At 37.9% G+C, this 22600-nt stretch overlaps 1 protein-coding gene and 2 pseudogenes across 5 annotated transcripts in view; all 3 read right to left on the reverse strand.

Moving 5' to 3' along the window:
• Positions 1-22600, reverse strand: part of LDAH (lipid droplet associated hydrolase) — an 88113-nt gene that overhangs the window by 13256 nt on the left and 52257 nt on the right. For 4 of the 5 annotated variants that reach the window (XM_074331739.1, XM_074331738.1, XM_019756685.2 and 1 more), the window contains 2 exons: positions 14563-14797; positions 3083-3165 (listed from right to left, as the gene is read on the reverse strand). In XM_074331739.1, the coding sequence (XP_074187840.1) occupies positions 3083-3165; positions 14563-14797 (318 nt within the window). Of the gene's footprint in view, positions 1-3082; positions 3166-11401; positions 13296-14562; positions 14798-22600 lie in introns of those variants that run through there. The other variant, XM_074331740.1, reaches the window with a different exon arrangement.
• Positions 17490-18479, reverse strand: LOC141571747 (nuclear pore complex protein Nup88 pseudogene; annotated as a pseudogene).
• Positions 18453-22478, reverse strand: LOC141571748 (nuclear pore complex protein Nup88-like; annotated as a pseudogene).

Here is a 22600-nt window from a genome sequence, read left to right on the forward strand (position 1 = left end):
AGGTAGGGTTTAATCAGGTGAAGAAAGAAGACAACCATGGGGGTGGCCGGTTAGCTCAGGGTTAGAGTGCGGTGCTCTTAACAACAAGGTTGCCGGTTCGATCCCCACATGGGCCACTGTGAGCTGCGCCCTCCACAACTAGATTGAAACAACTACTTGACTTGGAGCTGATGGGTCCTGGAAAAACACACTTAAATAAATAAAAGTTAAAAAAAAACACCTTAAAAAAAACAAAAACAAAAAAAACGACAACCATGATGCCACAGGCCGTATTATACTCTTTTGGAAACAACTATGCCTCTGATTATATTTGCTCCAGGAAAGGGAAATAACTTTATGTAGTGATGAAGGACTGCAAATAAATACAACTGACACTGTGTACAAAGTCTCTAGACCTTGGAAAGAAGAAAGGAAGGAAAGACTGTGGGAAGGGAGGAAGGGAGGAAGGAAAGAAGGAAGAAAGGAAGGAAGACAGTCAGCCCAGAAGATTTTTCAGAGTTAAAAAGGCTCATTTTCCTCCAGAAAATAAAAAGTTCTCTTTATGTGGACAACGACAATCCAGCTGTAGAAATCTGAGTGTAGAACCGAATCCTGCTGACCACGGTCTGCTCATTCTCTAGGGGAGGAGAAAGAATGCAAAAGCCATCCACGTGATGCAGTAGAGGGGTTGTTTCTAGACTAACTTTCCTGCGGCTTCCCAACTGGATGGCACAAAAATACATTTTTCAGAGCTATTTTAAATGTTGAATAACTGAGATCTATTGTGTGATCTTTACAACAAAATGTATGGTTCAAAATGTCTTCACACGGGACAGTCCTGGATAGGTATGAAGTTTCAGAAGGCCTACATTTGGGTTGAAATGGGACAGAATATCCTTGATGGGAATATCTAAGGTAGGGACAGGTCTAGTTTTAGGAAGTGGTTTTCAAGTCTGACTAATTATCAGGGTTGTTTGGGAGGCAGGAGGCAATGACCACTGTCTTTCTACAACTACGTGCCCTTTCGAATTTCCTTATTTTCTCAAGCAGATGGGGACATATGTTGATTCAACTTTCTCCAATATTAAATTACAGCATATTTCCTCTTTTTCCATTACAGAAACAAAAAGTTGCAATAAACCTCCTGTCTCTGTACCTCATTTCACTTAGGAATTGGAATTGCATTATTCTAGTGGAGAGCTGGGAGAAATGATAATCAATTCATCGCAAGATAGTTTTGCATTATTAAACTAAACAATGCCTTGCTTTCCCAAATTCCACAAGTACATTGAATGCTATCTAAAACACAAAACCAAACCATTCCCTGTAGTTGGAAAAGTTTATTCCTCGGACTGAGTGTTAATATTAACCTTGAAACGTCTGCCATCTACTATTCTATCCCCATGTTTCTGCCATAAAAGTTTCAGTAAATGTACAGTCCTGACACACAGTTACCACAAGCAGACCTCTATCTGGGAATGATTACGCTTGCATATGGATTTAACTTAGGACGGGAATAAGTTAGCACCTTCCTTTGACCTCTTTCTGAGCACAACACACAAACGGAATCCAGGAATGATGAGTCTTTTACAGCAGCTGGCTTCCCCAGATGGTAGGATGGGCTTGGACACACGATGGGTCTCTTCAGTCAGCAAGTGTGAATTTTGGAAGCGAGCATCTGCCAGTCTTATTATTAACTGGGAGTTGAGTTGTTTTTATGAACTTCCAGCTTTGAGAACTTAAATGCATTTTTGAAATAAAATCACTTATAATTTAAGTGAAAAATAAAGTACTGTTTTTCTTGTATTTTCACATCATTCAAGAACTGGCAACAGTTGAAAGGCTGGAGAGAGAGTCCTTCTGAGCCCCCCCATCCCCCCACCACCACCACATTCAGCTAGTGAGGGTTTCCTTCTGGATCCCAAATTTCAACGTCTAGCCAATTGCTATGTGAGAAACATGATGCCCACTATGGCCACAGACACACACAGACGGGCGTTTTCACAGTCCTCTCTGGGCACGCCACCACGGATCAACATTCTGAAAACACTCTGTTAAAGAACATACACATTTCTTGCTTTAAGATAATTGTATTGGGAGATTATAGAAATGTGAATGAACACTTAGGCAAGTTTACAAATGTCTCAAAGTTTATGAAGAGATTCTAAACCCAGTAATGTAGCTAAAAGTGTCCTTGCAGATTGTAGATTCCTGGGCCCTAATCCTCAAGTCATAAAAACACACTGATTGGACCACTCAGCAGGGCTCAATTCATTGCACCCAGCAGATGTCACAGTTTAGCACTGACTGAGAAGCTCTAGATTAGCACAGTCGAACAGGAACATAAAGGTATAGATATACAATTTTAGAATTTCTAGTAGCTACATTAAAAAAAGTATAAAGGAATAGATGAAATTAGTTTTAATAATATATTTTACCTAATCCAATATATCTTGAAATATCAATTCAACATGTAATCAATATAAAAATATTAACGAAATATTTTACTTTTGCTTGGTCCTAAGTTTCTGAAATCCATGTGTATTGCACACTTCCGACACATCTCAATTCACACTAGCCACAAATAACCACATATGCAGCTCTATCCTATTTAGGATGGACAGACAGACAGACAACGGATGCTAAATATTTCAATCTTTGCCTTTCTGCACCTGTTTGAATAGAAAACTGTTCTTGGTGTCAGACCTGGACATTCCCACTCTAATGCACTGGAGGCTCACTGAGTCATAAGGTCACAGTAATGTTAGTTCTTTCCCTACGTTTTACTAACATTTTAATATAACTCACATATTCTATAAATATTATTGAGAATATTCTCTGTACAAGGCCCTGGAGGGAAGTATTGATTCTATAAATAAACCCAACAAAAATAGGTGGTAAAATATACTTAAGAAACTATGCAATCATCTTTACTTACTTTCTATGCAACTTTCAAGGACAGAATTACTTTTAACTAGAAGTAGAACTCTGTCTGAACTCTACAAAGCCCCGAGGTCTACAGATTCTAACCAATTCTAGCCTTTCATCTGCAGTACATATTTCTGCCCCTCTACCTACTTCCTGGCAGTACTGAAGTGATTACCTTAGGTAAATGTTCCTTTATGGTCTCGTTGTCTCTCTTCACGACCTCCATCATTTCTTGGCTCCCAAGGTAGGCAGCATTAACTATATTAAAAAAAAAAAAAAAAAAGTCAAGCACTTAGAATATACAGAACAAACACAATTATCTGATTAGTTGTAGTACATTCCTGGTCCCCCCTTTTCTTTCAGCAGGTGCTATCTGATGTGAGATATCAGCGAGGCCAAGCCAGGCATGTGAGTCAGGCAACATGTGTTGTTTCTGGAAATGAGACCATGTCCTACAAAAGAACCTCCGTTCAGCCTCACCTGGCTTCTCAACAGCAACGTTGAGCAGTGTGACAGCCTCATGTCAGATACCAAAGCAGATGACGTGTGTAATTATACCCGATCAGTGTGTTTTTATGATTTAAGGATTAGAAGCAAACTTTTATACATAAATCCTGTATACCAGGGAAACTTCACACAATTACTAATGTGAAACTATCCTGGCAATTTTTTAAAAAGGACACAACTAAAAAAATATGTTTATTTTAAAACAAGTTTAAAGGATCTCTAAGAGTTTTTAATGAGGGTTGTTAGTTCATTACACTGACTGCAAATTGAGCAAAGTGACCCTCACTTTCAAGATGTCAAATTACCTGGGAAAGAGAAGAAAGCCAGAGGGAACACGAATTTATGTGGCTTTATTGTGCTGGTATAAAAACTTTCATTTCATCTTTGTGCCCTGAATTCAATTTTATTGGTATTACACATTGTTGTTACTTTGCTTTCTTTTTTTGTCATCATCTGCCTGGTATATTTGTCCTTTGCTTTAGTTTCAATCTTTTGTCATTTTGTTTTAAGTATGTTTCTGGAAAGCATAAGTGGATTTCTTCAAAAATACAATTTGAAAATCTCTCTTAAATAAAAGGACCTAACATATTCACATATAAGGACAAAAAGGTATTTGGTTTGACTCGAGTCATCGTGTTTTGTATATGCTTTGCTTCTTGTTATTTCTGACTCTTCCTTCACCACCTTCAGTATGAATGATGAGTTTTCCTTCCCTACTTTAAAAAGTTTCTTTTCAATAATAGTTTCAAAGCATAAATTTCATTTTCATTGGAGTGGTTGGCCGTACCTAAAATGTAAAACCTACATTTTTTTTCTATTGCTATCTGGAACTAATCAGTATCTATCATCTCTCCACCCAAACAAGCCCTTAGCATACCTGCACTTTCCCCATGCCTTTCTCCCACTGTGAGTCCTCTTTGGCACTATAAGTAATACACTCTTATTCCAAAGGCAGCTGTCTCTGTGTCTGTCACTTTACTATACCTGATTAAAACAAATTCTGGACACATTTTAAAACAGAGAGGCAGAGCGGATGTGCTGGGAAGGATAGTGCAGTGGATTTTGGCAGGGCACAGTAGTGCAGAGGACAGAGCTGTAGGAAGGTGGTGTGGGGGGCGGGGGCTGGGAAGGAAGCTCCCGAGGTCTGCAGAGGGTTCCTCCTGAGTTCCCGCTAAGTACTGACCGACAGACACTAACATGTGCGAAACTGCCAGAAGCTGAGGAAAGAACCATCTGAAAGGACTTAAGAGGGAACAATCCCCAAACTGGGAAGAGTTACTGTTCTACCAGCCTAGTAGAAAATCTCATAATTAATGATATGTCAACTGTAGAAATCAGAGAGGCTTTTGCCTTGGTGGTGGGGTAAAAATTAGCTCTACATTAAGTGCTGTTCTGGTACCAACTAACAGAGCTTGAAAGCAAGACTAGAAAGGACCAAACTACTTCCCATAACATAACTGCGTCCCATAACAAAGCTCAAGAATATCTACATGAATACAAAAATATCCAGAATCCAACAAGGTAAAATGAACAATGTAAGGCACTGAATAAAAAGTTATCAAGCATGCAAGATAGGAAAATACAACCCAAAATGAAAAAAGTTAATCAAAACTGACCCAGAAATGACAAAGAAAATAAAATTGGTAAACATTCAAGAAATGGTGCTGGGAGAACTGGAAAAGAATGAATTGGACCACTACCTCACACCATATACAAGAATGAATTCAATGGATTATACTACAAAATGTAACAGCCAAATCTATAAAACTCTTAGAAGGAAACATAAGAGTAAACCTTTGTGACCTTGGATCAGACAATGGTTTCTTAGATACGACACCAAAAGCACAACTGACAAAAAAAAATAAATAAACTGGACTTCATAAAAATTAATACCTTTTGTGCCTTAAAGAGCACCATCAAGAAAGTAAAAAGATAACCCACAGCATGGGAGAAAATCGTATATCTAATAAGGATCTAGTATCCAGAATACATAAAGAACTCTTACAACTCAACAAAAAAGGGGCAAACAACTTGATTAAAAATGAACAAAGGATTTGAATAGGCATTCTCTAAAGAAGATATATATACAAATGGGCGAGTGGAAAGATGCATAACATCATCAATCATCAGAGAAATGCAGTCAAAACCACAATGAGATACTATATCACACTTACTAGGATGGTTATAAAAAAAAAAACCACACAAACAAAAACCAGTGTTGACAGGATGTAGAGAAACTGTAACCCTCATACATGGCTAGTGGCATTGTAAATTGGGATAGTCACTTTGGAAAACAGTTTGGCAATTCCTCAAAAGTTACATAGTTACCATACATCCAGTAATTCCACTTGTAGGCATAAACCCAAGAGAACTGAAAATAAAGGTCCATGCAAAACTGTACCTGAATGTTTACAGCAGCATGTTCATAATAGCCCCAAAGTAGAAACAATTTGAATGTCCATCAACTGATAAATGGAAAACCAAAATGTGAAAGCCATATGACGGAACGTTGCTGAGCAATAAAAAGTAATTTAGTACTGACACACACTACAACATGAACCAATCCTGAAAACATGATGCTATGTGAAAGAAGCAAGTCACAAAAGCCCACCTACTTACTGCATGATTCCATTTATGTGCAATGTCCATATAGGCAAGTCCACAGGGTATGTATGGGGTTTCTTTTTGAGGTGATGAAAGCATTCTAAAGTCAGATAGTTGTGATGGTTGCATTACTATGAGAATATACTAAAAACCACTGAATTGTGTGCTTTAAAAATAAGTTTTATGACATTTTAATTATATCATAATTAACCCTTTTTAAAAATTAAAAACATCTTGAAAGTTTTATAACTATTCCATATATTCAAGTAAGAAATATTGAGCATGTTAAGTAGAATTACAGAAGATATAAAAAACACCCATATCAAATTTCTAGAGATGAAAAATATATTGGATGGGGTTAATAGCAGAGTAGACCTCATAGAAGAAAAATTAGTGAATTGAAAACACAGCAATAGAAACCATCCAAAAGGAAACATAGGGATAAAGAAATTAGAGGAAAAAAATGAGAGAACAGAATATCAGTGAACTGTGAGTGAACTTCAAAGTGGTCTCATATACCATGTAATTGGAGTCGCTGAAGGAGGACAGCACAGAAAAAAATGTGAAGGAAGAATGGCTGAAAAACTTCCAAAATTCCTAAAAACCATAACCTACAGATCCAAGAAGCTTAAAAAGCACCAGAGCACAAGAAACATGAAGAAAATTATACCAAGGCATACAATAATCAAATTGCTTAAAATTCGCGGTAAAGACAAAAATCTTAAAAGCAGGCAGAGAAAAAAGATACATACAGAGGAACCAAGATTAAAAATGATAGATTTCTTCTTGAAATAATATAACTAGAAGACAGTGGAGTAATACCTCCAAAGTAATGAAAGGAAAAAAGTAACTGTCAACCTAGAATTCTATAGCCAGTGAAGACAGCTTTCAAAAATTAAGACAAATTTTTTTTTTAGACATACAAGAGCTGAAAGAATTAGCTCTAGGTGGAACTGTACTACAAGAAATGTTAGGGGAACTACTTCAAGCAAAAATATGATACCAGCTAGAAATTGAGTCTACACAAAGAAATATAAGGCATCATAAATAGGAACAATGTGGGTAAATTTAAAATATATTTTCTCTGTTATTTATATTTCGTTATAAGAAAATTGATTACTTAAAGCAAAAACAGTAACAACATACCAAAGAAGTGAAATGTATGACAGCACTATCAAGGTGACTTCATCAGTCTACTGTACCAAACATTTAAGGAAGAAATAATATTGATTCTACATAAACTCTTCAAGAAATGACTACTATCTGTCTGTCTGTCTGTCTGTCTATCTATCTATCTATGGCTGTTTGATTTTTGACAAAGGTAGCATTTCAGAGCAGTGGAAAACAGGGGGTCTGTGGTAGGCAGAATTCTAAGATGACACCAATATTCCTTGCCTTTCTATAATCCCCTCCCTTTTGAGTGTGGGTGGACTCTGTGAATGTGATGACATACTAGGTCCATGACGAGGTTCTATCACACAGTGGAAATGACTTCAAAGCAGATGATCCCGGTGGCCCTAATCTAATCACACGAGCCCTTCAGAATCTGAGTTTTCTCTGGCTGGTGGCAGAAGAGGAAGTCCGAATCACAGCACTAAAAGGATGAAATGTACCACTGCTGGTTTGAACACAGCACTTACGTGGAAAGGACCTGAGAGTAACCTCTAGGAGCTGACAGGGACCTGAGTTGATAGCCAGCAAGAAAACTGGGACCTCGGGTACAAAGCCACACGAACTGGATTCTGCCAACAATCCCAATGAGCTCAGAAGTGGGGTTTTTGACATGCACAGGTATAAGGAGGCTTCCGAGATCCAAGCAATGGGGATTCTTGAGCTGGGTGGGAGTTCAGTGGGAGTTTACTTTAAAACATTTATGTTTTAAGCACTTTTCCGTAGTGTCGTTGTTTAATTGGAAAAAGTTAAAAAATTAAAATAACTTGTAAGGAATCACATTTCTAAAAGTAAATTTTTCATCAGGAAATGTATCTTTATTCCTACTCTTTTTTTGCCTGATAATTTCTCATGTAAGTGTACTTTTTTTGTTGTTGTTTAAAAAAAGGAAAGTAGAATACCAGGTTGCCTTTCCAGTAATTGCCTCAAGGAAGCCATTTTTTTCATTCCTCAGAAATGCTCATAACACAACACAGTGGTCAGAAATAATAATACCAAATAGAAGTGTAATTTCCTAAGGGAAAAACACATTTCTTTTGGCAACGACTGTCAGTAGCGTTCCTGGAAACCCAGCAGAATTCAGAGTTTCAAGCACCACAGGGAAGGAAATATGTAGTAGCAGGAGTAATGGAAACAAAAACATGAAGGAAAGAGAATGATTTAGAAGAATGTTGTTTACTTTTGCTTCATTGCAAGTTTAAATACAGGTGCTAAGAAAAGATTCACTGAGGAGTCTAATAGTCTATTTTATTTACTACCATTGTCTGCAATCTGCTACAGGACTTCAACTCATGGTAGAGTGGCTGACGGTTTAAAATGGCTGAGTGAGGGCTAAAGTCAGAGAGCAGTAGGAGAGTCACGTCACACGTCAAAGGGTATCACTGGACTCCTCAAGTACACAGAAGCTACAACAGAAGGCTGTCTTTTGCTCAGCTCCACTGCCTATCTTGATGTCATTTTGTCCGTCCGAAAAAATCCCAACTCATCTATAAGTTCAATTTTGTTTACTTTCCCTTACTTATTTAGGTAAAACTGATCTCTCCTTTGTTCGTACCACTCGTGCCCTCCATCTGTTTTCATGATAGCCTTTCACGTCATCGATTACAAGTCTCCACATTTGGCTCCCTTACTTTGCTGGAAGCAACATAAGGGCAGGAGCTGTATTTCATCTAGCATCATCTCCAGTGCTCATGTGAGTGCTTCGTTCATGGCAGGTGTCAGTAAAGATTGTTAAATGAAACAAGTGGGAAGGGACTGAGGGAGGAGGGAGATGAGCTGGTGTGTTTTGGGGGTGAGGGGTCTGGAGAAAAAGGCTATGGCTGTCTGTGAAATGAGCAGGGGCTGCCATCGCCATGGACCCCAGAACTGGAGGCTGATGCACGCACACTGACATTGGTAAGCCCCGCTGGCAGGGACTAGAATAAGACTGAGACAAATCATTGCCAGCAAGAGGGAGCATCTAAGAGTTCCTGATGCGACTAGCCCTAAACTAGGCCACATAACACACTGGTGACAGCAGAAAGAGAAAAAGCAGTGAGAAGTGAAAACCACAATTAATGATAAAAGAGGAGATTTTAGGGAGATGTAGGAATAGCTTTCCGAAGTAGAACTTGGGGGTGGAAAGCCAAGTTTCTGCTGTGTTGGTGGTCTGTAGATTCCCTGGTAGGATGCTCCGATGCGTTTGGCTTTGCCATTACATTGGGGACATATTGCTGTTGGTGCCAAAGCAAAAGGGATTACTGGAGATGGGCATAGTTTACTTAAGTGAATTTTAAAGGTAGGAACTCTACCAGAGGTGGGTGTGTACACTGCAGTGTTAAAATGCGATTGTTATTCTGACCACGCATTACTTCTAGCGACTTTGATTTTCTTTAAAATGTCTGACAGTTTCTATACGTCCCAAGCATATACTGTGATGTTTACAAAGAAAAATCAATCTCTTAAAAATGCTCATTACAAGATTTCTTCGATTAGAAAAAGGGTTTGGTATATTCACCTCCATGATGGGAGGGTGGCCGGGGAGAGTAGCCATTAGTAAGCGCACAAATAGATGTGAAATAGCAAAAAGTTTTATTTTAAATTCTCTTTAAAATAAAAGGGGAACCAATACTCATCATGGGAACTGAGATAGGCTCTCCTGTGGTGGGTGCATCTCGACATGCTCTGAAGGGCCTGCCATAAATACACTGCACACCCTGCTCTGAGGTGGTCTTGCCAGGGCTTATGAAGCCCAGAGGTGCTCTGGAGGGATGTGGCTGTGGGGGATTTTAGTTATGGTGGGGAAAAGATGGAGTTAAGTGGCTAGGTTACTGGCTAACTAGTACGGATGGAGTTAACTGGCTAGGTATTTGGTGGGTGGGGTATGCTGGGGTTAAGTCCATGAAGATGAGTTCCAGGGCTGTGATGGAGTGGGGATGTATTAGATACTAGGTACCTACCCCCTCAAACCCTTATTTTCTCTTCGAGAGACATGGGACAGTCAGGGCATAGGATGTCTCCATATCCCTTACAGCTAGGGACGTTGCACAGTGCTGGCTACTAAGCTATAGGAAGAAGTTCCTGGGGGAGGAGTCCTCTTTCTAAATAAGACAAAGCCTCGTCAAGAATAAGTCCTCTGCTTTCCCCCGCTTTCCCTTCGTTCTAAATGTCAGACATGAGGCTTAGAGGGGCAGAGGTCACCATGTGATCACGAGAAGATGAGCATGAAGATAAAGATCTGTGAGCAAAGGACCAAAGAGTGGAAATCTAAAGAGCCCACATCCCTGATGGCACCACGACGACACTATTTACCCCTAGACTGTCTCCCTGTAGATTTCCTGGTGCAGGAGGAGAAGAGAGCCCCATCTGTTTAGGCCACTGTAACAATAGTTTTGTTATCTCCAGCCAAACTCAATCCTAACTGATTAAAGCAAGTAAAGATGGGGTCTTTGAACTTTCTGGTGCTTTTGATAATAGCACAGGGGTTGATGCCGTCCTTAAGCTATCAGATTCTGGTGCCTGAGTGGGGGATGATGGTGGCATCATGCCGTATATACACATACTAGGACTTCCCTGAGAGGGGGCAGAGGTAGGAGCTGACTGACAAAGAGCCTTTCCAGGGACAGCCCCTCCTAGCATGTCTTCTGACTGGTCACAAGGCTGGCAAGACGTGGCTGAATGTAGGGGAGTTAGGGAGGTGCAAGCGAAGCAGGGCTGCATGGTAGCAAAATTCTTGGGGTTGAGGACTGACTGTGAAACTGAATAGTCATGGAGACACGAGTATCCCGCACTCCAGCAGAGCTCTATGCAGACAGAGCTGCTCCAGCACAGTGAGGCTGGGCAATCGGAGAAGCACACACCAAGGGAGTTTGCCAGAAGGTGAAGCAGGACTAGGCATGCTCAGAAGCCCACCCAGATGAAGTCTTCTTACATGGGGGGAGTTCTTTGTCAGTTCTTATTTTTTTTCCAGATTATTTCCCACCTTTTCCTAATGTTGCCAAATGTGGCTTTTAACAATGTGAAAACCAGACCTAAAAAAGTAATTCTCCCACTCTAAAATTTCTGCAGAACTTAGAGAAATGTTTATTATTCATGTAATGTACATATATTATGTGTTTCTCCATAAGCCAATAATTTGGTTATTATAACCATCCACTTAGCCTGCAAACAGAGTATCTTATATATGTGACAATGAGTTCACCAAAGTGAAAAACACAACTCTAGATGTATGATTTTTTTTTTTAAATACAATTTTTTAGAGCGGTGGATAATTTTAATACATATGTAATTTTCTTTAAAAAAATAGTAAAACCTTAATCAAGTCATTTAATTCTAAAAGAGATGATATTCTAGTGCCATATCTAATCACCTTTTGTCCTAAATATTAATATTGACCACACACGCAAACAAACAAACAAGAAAACCATTTCCTTCATTGCTGAATTTTAGGCTAAACTTCCACGAATCATCAAAATTGCAGTTGGCTTTTATAAATAGATTTTCCTAAACTACACACATAAATCAGAGAATAGGTAACGTGGGAGTCTGGTTTTGTCTTACTCAAAAAATTATTCTGGGATTGAGTTAAACATAACATATTCTGAGCAGAAATTAGTGATTCTTTAGTGAAGCTTATGTGTCAACTCACTGAATAGTTAAGTTCCTTTCATATGACTGTACATGTTTTAAAAAGTTATTTCCATATTGATTATGGAAAGGAAAGATAATGAAAGTTTCTTTTACAAGAATGTATGCAACAAAGTAACGTAACCTACCAGGAATGCCCTTTGTCTCTGCACTATGTTTTTCTAGTTAGGTAACTGAAAGGAATTAAAACATCAATTTGGCCTAACTAACCAAAAGACCCTAGAATATTTTTTAAAGTTAATTATCTTGACCTGTGATACTGCTAAGCTGAAATATATTTGCTTTTGGCTTTGATCAGAAAATCCAATTTAGCTGTCTCAGTGAAAAGTCTATTTCTCATTAAATAGAAGAACATCTATTCTAAAGAAAATATGTAGTAGCAAACATTCCAGAATTAAAGAAAAAAAATCCATGTATTTTCTTTAAAAAGAACATTTAAAACCATCTAGTTATATAAATTGAGTGGATGAACACTGTGGTAAAGCTTGTAAAGGACGCTGATCGAATGAGGGCTACTCTTCTTTGAATGCTGGATGAGAAACGATGTTTCACTCCTCAGTCTGGTGAAGAGGCCAGTGCACAGAATCTCAGCCTGCAGGAAGGGGCATGCCATCTTTGCCAAAAGGGCAACAGCACTTGAGATACTTGAATATTTTTGTTCCTTGAATTTTTCAGGCCTTACTACAACAACAACAAAATATGTGTATAAACTAAAGGATACAGAAAATCAGTTTCAATCTAGATAGGGCAGGATTTATTATCCACTACTTGGACTGGCAAACTTCCTCCATTTGTTTCCGTAAGATTTCTACTGAAGTACAGACGTTACATAATGTGCAAACATCGCAAGGCCTCCTGAAAGTCAAGCTGGCATGTGAAAGGTCATTGTCTGGATGACAGTCAAGCCACAGAGAAGCAGGTCTGCAGTGGGAATGTCTGGATGGCACAGATGTGACCACTGAGAATCTTGGACCTGTTCTCCCTTGTCCTTGACAACCCCTCTCTTTGTATAAACCTGAAAATCATGCCACCAGTTCAAGTGGCTGGTTTGACTACTGATTACCCTCACCACTCATGGGATATACACTAGGGAGGAGTCCATGAATCACCTGCCAGGGCCAGTGTCATATAGGTACCGTTCTCTCTCAGCTGGGACCTTCTTCTGTTTGTAGGAAGCAAGGCAATAGGCATCACTTAAGGGATGCCAGGGAAGCCTGGGCAAAGGCAGCTTCTGTGGTAGTCACTGCAAGAGGAGGCCAGGGTGACGCAGGAGGCAGGTGGGAAGAGGCTACGACTGAGATGCGTGGTGAAGGATCATCCTAGGGTCACTACTAGGGGACTGAACCAAGAACCCTAAGAAGAAAGAAGACAAGTAACTCTTGCCTGCTTTTCCTTTAACCACTGTTATACAGGCTGAATGGGTAATGGGAAAACAGGGACCACTGAAGTATGTGTTACTTGGCTGAGCTCAGAAGGTCGATCTAGAAGGAAGAGAAGAGAAAATCAGAGAAGGAAGGGATGTCAGAAATAGGAGGGCTATGCTCCCCAAGTTTGTCTGCAATTGGTTGCTTGGAACAGAGATGAAACAATATGGCTGAGTGTTCGGTTTGGTTTTCAGGGTCGATTTTGCACATAACCTGTTTCCCCGAAAATAAGACCTAGCCGGACAATCAGCTCTAATGCGTCTTCTGGAACAAAAATTAATATAAGACCGGGTATTATATTATATTATATTATATTATATTATATTATATTATATTATATTATATTATATTATATTATATTAAAGACCCAGTCTTATATTATAGTCAAATAAGACCGGATCTTATACTAATTTTTGCTCCAAAAGACACATTAGAGCTGACTGTCTGGCTAGGTCTTATTTTTGGGGAAACACGGTGTGTACAGAGACATAAATTTCTGTACTTCAGTATCTTCACCTGTAAAGTGGGGACAGTAACAATAACTAAACCTCATTATTTCTGAGAAATACAGGTGAAATCTTAAAACAGCTGCTGCTGCAACTGTTGTTATTCATTGAAGAGTAATTATAAATAAAATACTAGCTAGACAATTTGTGTATATTATCATATTTAATCCTAGAATAATCTTTTAAAGGGTGGGATATTATAATCTCCATCTTATAGCTTAAGAAAGTAGGATTTTACTATGTAAATCATTTATAAATGCAGTATAAATTAGAATTAACTAAAAAGATAGACTACATTTAAAAACAATGTTAAAAAAAAGTAAAGTAGCAAAAACACTCCCTGGCACATTCAGAAAATAGAATCAGCAGAGCACCAAGTGTTAGATCACCATGACTATTATTTATTACTTTTATAATTTACCCCCTCTGAAAACATTTAAGGAGGAAAAAAACAGCATGCTCTACGGGAATATGGGGTCTGGTTTCCTTGGGCTGGTTTTTGCAAAGTTTTCACACTGGACTAACAAGACACACACTGGATTCCTCTAAGGACTCCATATGTACTATGTACAAAGAATTCTTTCTCACTGTTCTGCAGTTGGAGTGGAGAATCAGCAGGATAATTTTAAAATTAAAGCTTGAAATTCTGTCATACAGAATTCCCCTCACTCTAGTCTCATTTTATTTTTAGTTGTAAACTTTTGGAAGAAAAAACCTCAACAAATAATTCTTTGCTTGATATTAATCCACTATCTGAGATTATCCTCTGAACACTTTCTGATACAAGAATAAACCCATATATTTTGTAATGTGCTTACCAAGGCAGAACGGTTCCAACAGATTCAGGAGTGGAAAGTCACTCTGCACGTTCATCTTCTGAAGGACCACGCTGAGCAACCAGGACTTGATTTTCTCTGGACATGGTTTAAGCAGTAAGTAGCTGGAAACATAGAGAATGTACCGCAGCCAGCACAGTAACGGAGTGGCGATCCTGCCATTGGGTGACTCGGACATTCGCTCGATTGTTGGAAACAGCAGAAAGGAGCGAATTATCTACAAGAAAAAGCATATTGTGATGAGAAGTTTTCTAAGGGATAACCTACTGCTTTCTTGTTTCTTCTATATAGTACTGACAAATGACTGGGTTTCGGAATATGACTAAAGATCTGTGCAGGCTGAGAACCACCACCCACTACCTCCCACAACCAACCTGGGGAGGCTATAAGGATGGCCCTTGAATTGTTGGGGTTAATTTTCAAGGTGAGGAGGAAATCAGATTCCTAGATAATTTCTTGATTGTGAGAGCAATTCATAATCCCTTTGAAGGATTGATGAAAGTAGAAATCAATGTACCAGTTTAGTAATTATAACAACTTGATTCACTAATGATACAGAATAAAGTAGAGCTACACAAATACTCTAGTTCTAGTCAGCATTTCTTTTATTGATTATAATTGGAGATAGTTCACTCTTGAAAAGCTCCTCTATCCTTAATCTTACCAGCCCAAGATAATCTTTCACAGGGCCAAATATATTTCTAACCACCAAATTAACCTTAATAAAATGCAGGCCAGGGACAAGTGAAGGTGAAAATCTCTACTTATGTGGGAAAATGTTTAAGGACAAAAATATCATTTCAATTCAATTCATCAAAGTATCAGGAAATGTATTTTAATAGTACTCCAGAAGAAAAAAAGAACATCACTAAAATATTTTAAATTTACCATTATTTATCATATTAATATTTTAAAAAATATTAGGTTGGTGCAAAAGTAATCATGGTTTTTGCAATTATTTTTAATCTTTTAAAGTACAATTACTTTTGCACCAACCTAATAATATATGAAAATTTCTATGGGGGAACAAAAGTCTAAATAGTTAAGAACAATTCCTATCAATAATAGAGTAACAAACATGGAACAGATCATCAATGTTAATAACAGATTGTCGAAAACAGGAAATGAGAATGAACACAATGTTTTTCTTTTTTTCTTTATATATATATGTACATATATATATTTAATTATAGTTGGCATTCAATACTATTTTATATTAGTTATAGGTATAGCAATGGCCAGGCATCCATATAACTTGTGAAGTGATCCCCCATCAAGTCCAGTACCCTGTTTTTTTAAAAATCTTTTAAATTAAGTACAACATACATACAGAAAAGTGTACACAATACAAATGTGATATTTAACAATTAATTTATAAAATGAGTAGCTATGTGGGTCAAGAAACAAAACATTGCCAGCCTGGCATCTTCCAATCACAACTCCTTCCTCTGCTCACATCTTAAGCTCTATCCTGACTTCCTTACTTTGCTTTATATCATACTTATCATCCCTTAATATTATAATCACTTCTTTGTTTTGCTTTACATTAATACTTTTCATCCTGCTATAGACTGAATTGTGTCTCTGCCAAATTCATTCATATGTTGAAGCCCTAACACCCAACATGACTGTATATAGAGACAGCAACTAAGTTTAAATGAGGTCACAAGGGTGGGGCCCATAGATTGGTGTCCTTATAAGCAGAGACTACAGAGAGCCTGCTCTCTCTTTCCCGGGTTGGTGAATGCACAGGGAGAAGGTGGCCATCGAAAAGCCAGAAAGAAGCCTCACCAGAAACTGACTATGCTGGCATGTTGACCTTGGACTTCCAGCCTCCAGAACTGTGAGAAAATAAATGTGAGTTTGTAAGGCACGAGTCTATGGTATTTTATGGCAGTTCAAGCAGACTAATACATATCCCTTAATACTACAGTTAATTTCTGTCTGTTAATGAACTTTATATAAATGTAATCATGCAGGGTGTTTTCGTTTTACTTTCTTCACTCAACCTTGTTTATAAGATTCTTCCATGGTGATATATATAGCAATAGCTTATTGTCTTTGCTACACAGTTTTCTATTGTATGAACATACCCCAACTTATTTACTTGACTGATAGATATATGGGTTGTTTTTAATCCAGAGAAATGAAAAATATGATGCTATGAACATTTTTTACATGTCTCCTGGTGTATGTATGCATGTATTTCTGTTGACTATATCACCTCGAAGAAGAACTACTGAGTCATATGGTATCCATATGTTCAGCTTTAGTAGATAATTCCAAATAGTTTTCCAAAGTACTTGTACCAACTTACCCCCATGCCAACAGACGTGAGAGTTCACATTGTTACGTATCCTCATGACATTTGGTGCTGGCAAATTCATTTAGACTAACCTGGCGTATAGTGGTGTTTCACTGTGGCTTTAATTTGTGTTTCTCTGATGACTAATGAAGTTGAATAGCTTTTATATGTTTATTGGATATTTTCCATATCCTCTGAAGTACTTATTGAAGTTTCTTGCACATTTTTCTGTTAGGCAACCTGCCTTTTTTCCTTATTGATTTATTTGAGATACCAGTCCTTTATCTTGCGGTAGTCCTTGGTTTGCCTCTTCAACTCTTATAATTCTTTCTCTTTTTCATAATGGGGATAAGGTCTTAAGTTTGATGCAGTTGAATTTAACAGTTTTTTTCTTTTATAGTTATTGTTCTTTGTGCCTGGTTCAAGAAATTCTTCTCCAACCTCAAATCATGAAGATATTTTTTCATTCAAGATGCTGCTTTAGAAATTAGATAATGCTCTACCTCTTATCTGTTCTACAATGTGGGTTTTAAGCCTTTGGTTGTATTGAACTTCAGTGTGAGTCTGTTCTGTGACTCTGGGTGTCAGTGATTTGCCATTCCCCTCATGTATTTACATTCCTCCTGGATGAGCACTTTCCCCATGAGGGCCAGAGAGTAAAGGTGGGACTTTGTGGACTCAGTCCCTTTGTCATCTCATACAGTCCTTTATCAATAGCAACCTGTTTGATGGCATTGCTCAAATGTTAAAGTTGATCAGGTAGCACCCGTAATTCTGCCTTCATGTCTCTGTCTCTGTCTCTGAGGACTCTTTTCTATCTAGCCATGGCATAGCCTTGTTTCTCCTTGGTCAAATCTGTCAACTAAGTGCTCAGCCATTTCCTGTAGACTTTTCCTTTGCTCTCAACAGTAACTGAGATATTTCAGTTGTTTCTTTTTTGGTTACAATAATTTGACCTCTACTAGATATCCTCCTCTGTTACATAAGGAAGAATGAACTGTTCCCCAAACACCTCTATGGCCTTGATGGTGAATAAAAGACATTCTTTGGGAGCAGGGAGCCACAGCCTTTTCAGCTATTTTTTTTTAAATGCTGGATTGGCAACAACAGATTGCAAAATGCTCATAATGTGCTTCTCGAATGAATGCAGGGTTTCAGCCAGAATACAGGAGTTGCTGCCACCTCGGCATCTTCTCAAGTACAAAGCAGAGATGCTGGATGGACTGTGCTTACTAAAAGCCTTATGAGGCATTCTGGGTACTTGTGATGAGATCACTGTCGGCTCCAGAATGTCAGGGACGATCCAGAATCCTCCAATCAGAGCTGGCTGCCTGTACCATAATGGGTTTACACAAAGGTCATATCCAGTTGACCCTTGAGCAACATGGGGCTTTGAGGTGCTCACCCTGACCCAGTCAAAAATCTGTGTGTAACTTTTGATTCTCCAAAAACTCAGTCATCCCTTGGTATACGCAGGGGATTGGTTCCAGGATCTCCATGGATACCAAAATCCATAGATGCTCAAGTCCGTTACATAAAATGGTATAGAACAGTGCATACAGTTGGCTCCCCGCATCCAACGATTCGCAACCATGGATCGAAAACAGTATTTTCGATCCATGGTTGGTTGAAATCACAGATGGGAAACCCAGGGATATGGAGGGCTGAATATATTATTATCTGTGTGTAAGTGAACCCATGCAGTTCAAACCTGTGTTGTTCAACTTCACAAAGACTCATGTAAAGGCTAAGTGATCTCTATGAAGTCTAACCAGACAAGAAAAGTCACTTAAAGGAATCATTCTCCCTGGATGCCACTTTCAATGGCAATTCTGACTCAGTGCACTTAAACATGGATACAGAAGCAATGAGATCAGCTCTGGAATCCAGGACTTTTCTGATATTGGATAGTTTTCTTCTTCCCCTTCTAGCATAACACAGGGATACATACAACATTCCTGATTTAGGAGTAGTTGTGGAGGACACAGGGTAATCAGAGTACATAGCACAAGCATCGTAACTATAGTTATCTTCAGTTGCAGTTTTCCAGTGTCTCCAGGGCTCTGGAACAGGTCTCTCCATTCTTGCATTCAATACACAGTGGGTGAGCCACTGCTCCATCTCTGCCTTTCTGTCCAAAGATATTTTTCAGGACTGCTCCCAATGGCTAAGTTCAAGTTGACTGCTGTCTCAGAGATGGGCAATATGCCCTTCAGAGTGGCAACAATTAAGAAGTCTAACAATACCAACCACTTAAAGATGTGGATCAAAAGGAACTCTTAACATGCCATTAATTATTAGACACTCCCCTTCTGTTTTTGAAAGTACAATCATTTTAGTGGGTGTCTGGAGCTCACACGGCAAGTAAATTTTTATCACATTGTTTAATGTTAGCAGTTTAACTCAGGGAGCTGGCATTTCACTTGGATACCAAGCAGCATGCTTTCAGAGTCTGGGAGGCAGAAACGATGAAAAATCTTTCAGCAACAGGAGTGGTGCTACAATTAACCACTGATTTTATACCCACAAATTCAGAGTTCTTCCCCTATTTTGGGGGTACCTCTAATATTGTGAGGTCTTTTATTACCTTAAGTGCTACCAATGCTCTACCGGACTTCAGCGATTTCAGACAGGGGTGAATTCATACGAAGCACTCTTTGGTACTGAGAGAGGAAGGCTTTCTCACTGTCCCGCGGAGGCCTCCCAGCTGAAGGGCTACCTTCCCCCAGGAAGTGTTCCCTCGAGGCGAGGCCGAGAGCAGGTTTCTTGTTAGCAGCTGTGGTGGCAGCAAAGACAACGTTGAAGGAACTGACTTCTCAGTTTCATTCTCAGTTTCAGCTGAGCTTCAGTCCCACCTGGAGCTCTAGGAACGCAGTACAGTAAGGAAGCCAGGTCGGCCACAGTTCACAGTCACTGCGGGCCCTTGACAGGCAATATTCTTCAGTAATATTTCTAAGTCTTTCACATTGAGGCTCATAATCTACCTGAAATGCATTTTTATGTGTGGTGTGAAATATGGGTCTAATTTAATTTTTTTTTCCATATGGAAACCCAATTGTCCCAACACTGTTCAGTGCAAAGTCTGCCCTTCCCTTGCTTTTCTGCAGTGACCTTTTGTTGTAAATCCTGTGTGAATGGGTCCTTTTCAGGGCTCACTAATCTGCTCTACTGGCCCACTTTTCTAACTCTGCTCCAAGAGCACAGTGTCTTATTGACTAAAGCTTTATAATATATTTTGGTATTTGGTAGAGTAAATTAAACCCCATCTTCTTGTTCTTCAAGAACGTCTTGAGTATTTTTGGCTCTCTGCATTTCTATAAACATTTTGGAATTGGCTAGTCAAGTTCCACAAACATCTTGTTGAGATTCTGATTGAGATTGTACTAAATTTATAAATTTATTTGAGAAATAATAGCTTTACAATATTGAGTTTTCCCATCCATGAACACAGCTATCTTTAGTCTCTAAAAATGTGTTATACGTTTTATATGTAGTCATCATGTATTTTTGTCAGATAATCAGGTAATTATTTCTTATGCTTTTGTAAATAGAATATTTAAAAATTTTCATTTTCTAAATTGTTGCTTGTATATGACATAAATGATATTTGCCTGTTGATTTTGTGTCCAGCAAACTTACTAAAGTACCTTATTAGTTCTAATAACTTGTCTGTAGATTCTTTTGGATTCCTCATATCCACAAATAGTATTTCTTCCTTTCAAATCCTTGTATCTTTTATTTCTTTTTCTTACCTTATTGAGTTAGCCAAAACATTAATATAATGCAGAATAAAAATAATTCTTGCTCCTCAACTCAAAGGAAAAATTTTCAATATAATCATCATAAGGCATGATGTACACTGAAGGTTTTCTAGAGATATACTTTTTCAGATTAAAAAATTTCCTCAATTCCTAGTTTGCTAATTGCTTTTAAAAATCACAAATGGCTGCTGAATTTTATCAAATACCTTTTCTGTACCTATTGAGATGATACATCCTTTTTATATGTGACTATATTTGGTTTCCTAATATTTTGTAGGACTTTTGCATGTTGATGAGTAAGCCTGGCCAGTAACATTCTTTCCTTATTTATTTTTTTTCTAGGTTTGGATATAAAAGTTTTGCTAGTTTGAGAAAACTTGAGTTGGAGGGTATGGTCTCCTTTTCCATTATTTAGAGGATTTTGTAAAATAATAGAAGGATTTATTCTCTAAATATTTGATAGAACTCACCAGTGAAGCCTGGAGTTTTATTTTTAGAATGTCTGGACTATTGATTGGTTCAATTTCTTTAATGGCTTAGGACTATTCAGGCTTTCTATTTCATCTTAAATCTGCTTTGATGTTATTTTTTTCTAGGGACTTGTTCATTTCATTTAAACTTCCGAATGTATTGGCATAAAGTTATTCATCATATCCTGCTATTATACGACAATCTCTGGACCAGCAGTGATGATATTACCTCTTTCATTCCTGATATTGACCAAGAGTACCTGATAGAGTAAACCTTTTATAACTATGAAGGAACTCTCATCATTTCTAGTAATGTTTTTCCCTCAGGGCTTATTTTGTTTAATATCAACATAGCTACATCAGGTTTCTTTTGGTTAGAATTTGCACGATATAACTTTTCCCATTCTTTTACTTCCTACCTTTCTATATAACCTTATATTTAGAAGATAGAATTGGGTTTTTTATCTAATCTGACAATCTTTGTGTTTTAACTAATATGACCACATACATTTTTATTTAAATAATTGCTAATATTTTAGAGCTGAATCTAAAATGTAAATCTAAAATCTTATTTTGTGCTTTTTCTTTTTTGTATCCCCTCACCCCATTTTTTTCTTCTTTCTTACCATCTTTTGCTTGAGAAAGATGTAAATGATAAAAATATAATTGACGGTAAAGACTCAATAAATTGAGTAAATTATATAAAAATAAATAAAACATGTATGATAGTAAGTCACAATAAATCATTAATAATTAAAAAATTACATGACAATTTAAGTAATAAATAATAATAAGTAATAAAATAATACTTGAGCCAAAGATGTATAATGTTAGTAAGTCTCAAGTCCTGTGGTGGGGAAGGGAAGAAATAAAATAATAAAGGAAGACTAGGAATTGCTGGAAGTAGTGGCATAGTTTTAAATAAGGTGTTTAGGAAAGGCTTTGATGAAAGATGACACTTACACAAAGGCAGTTAGGGAGGAGGCTGGATAATACTTGGAAAAAGAGTTTTCCTAGGAGAGGGCAGAGCAAGTGCAGAGGCCATAAGATAGAACCTAATTTGGTGTAAAAACAGAACAGTATTGTCAGAGTGGAGTGTGTGCTCAAGTTATGATCCCAGGAGCAACAGGGGAACAGAGGATGTAGGGTCTAATAAGACTTCTGGTTTTAGTGTGAGTAGCTGGGAAGACTTTGAAAGGGTTTGGTAACAGGAGTGACTGTGTCTGACTTCCATTTTGCTAAGATTACGCTGGTTGTATTGTGAATACTGTCCCAGAAGTATTAAACCAATGAAATAGATAAGAGAAAAAAGTGAGTTATAAATATTGGAAAACAACAGTACCAGTACTTACGGCTTACCATGATTTATAGCTTCATGTGTAAAAATAATAGCTAAATACAAATGTAGAAAGTAACGTGTAACACTTACTTAAAACTTTAAAACCCAAAGGGACATTCCTTTATTTTTCTATTGCAAAAGAGAT

The sequence above is a fragment of the Rhinolophus sinicus genome, linkage group LG05 (assembly GCF_036562045.2).
Source record: "Rhinolophus sinicus isolate RSC01 linkage group LG05, ASM3656204v1, whole genome shotgun sequence".
Taxonomy (NCBI): domain Eukaryota; kingdom Metazoa; phylum Chordata; class Mammalia; order Chiroptera; family Rhinolophidae; genus Rhinolophus; species Rhinolophus sinicus.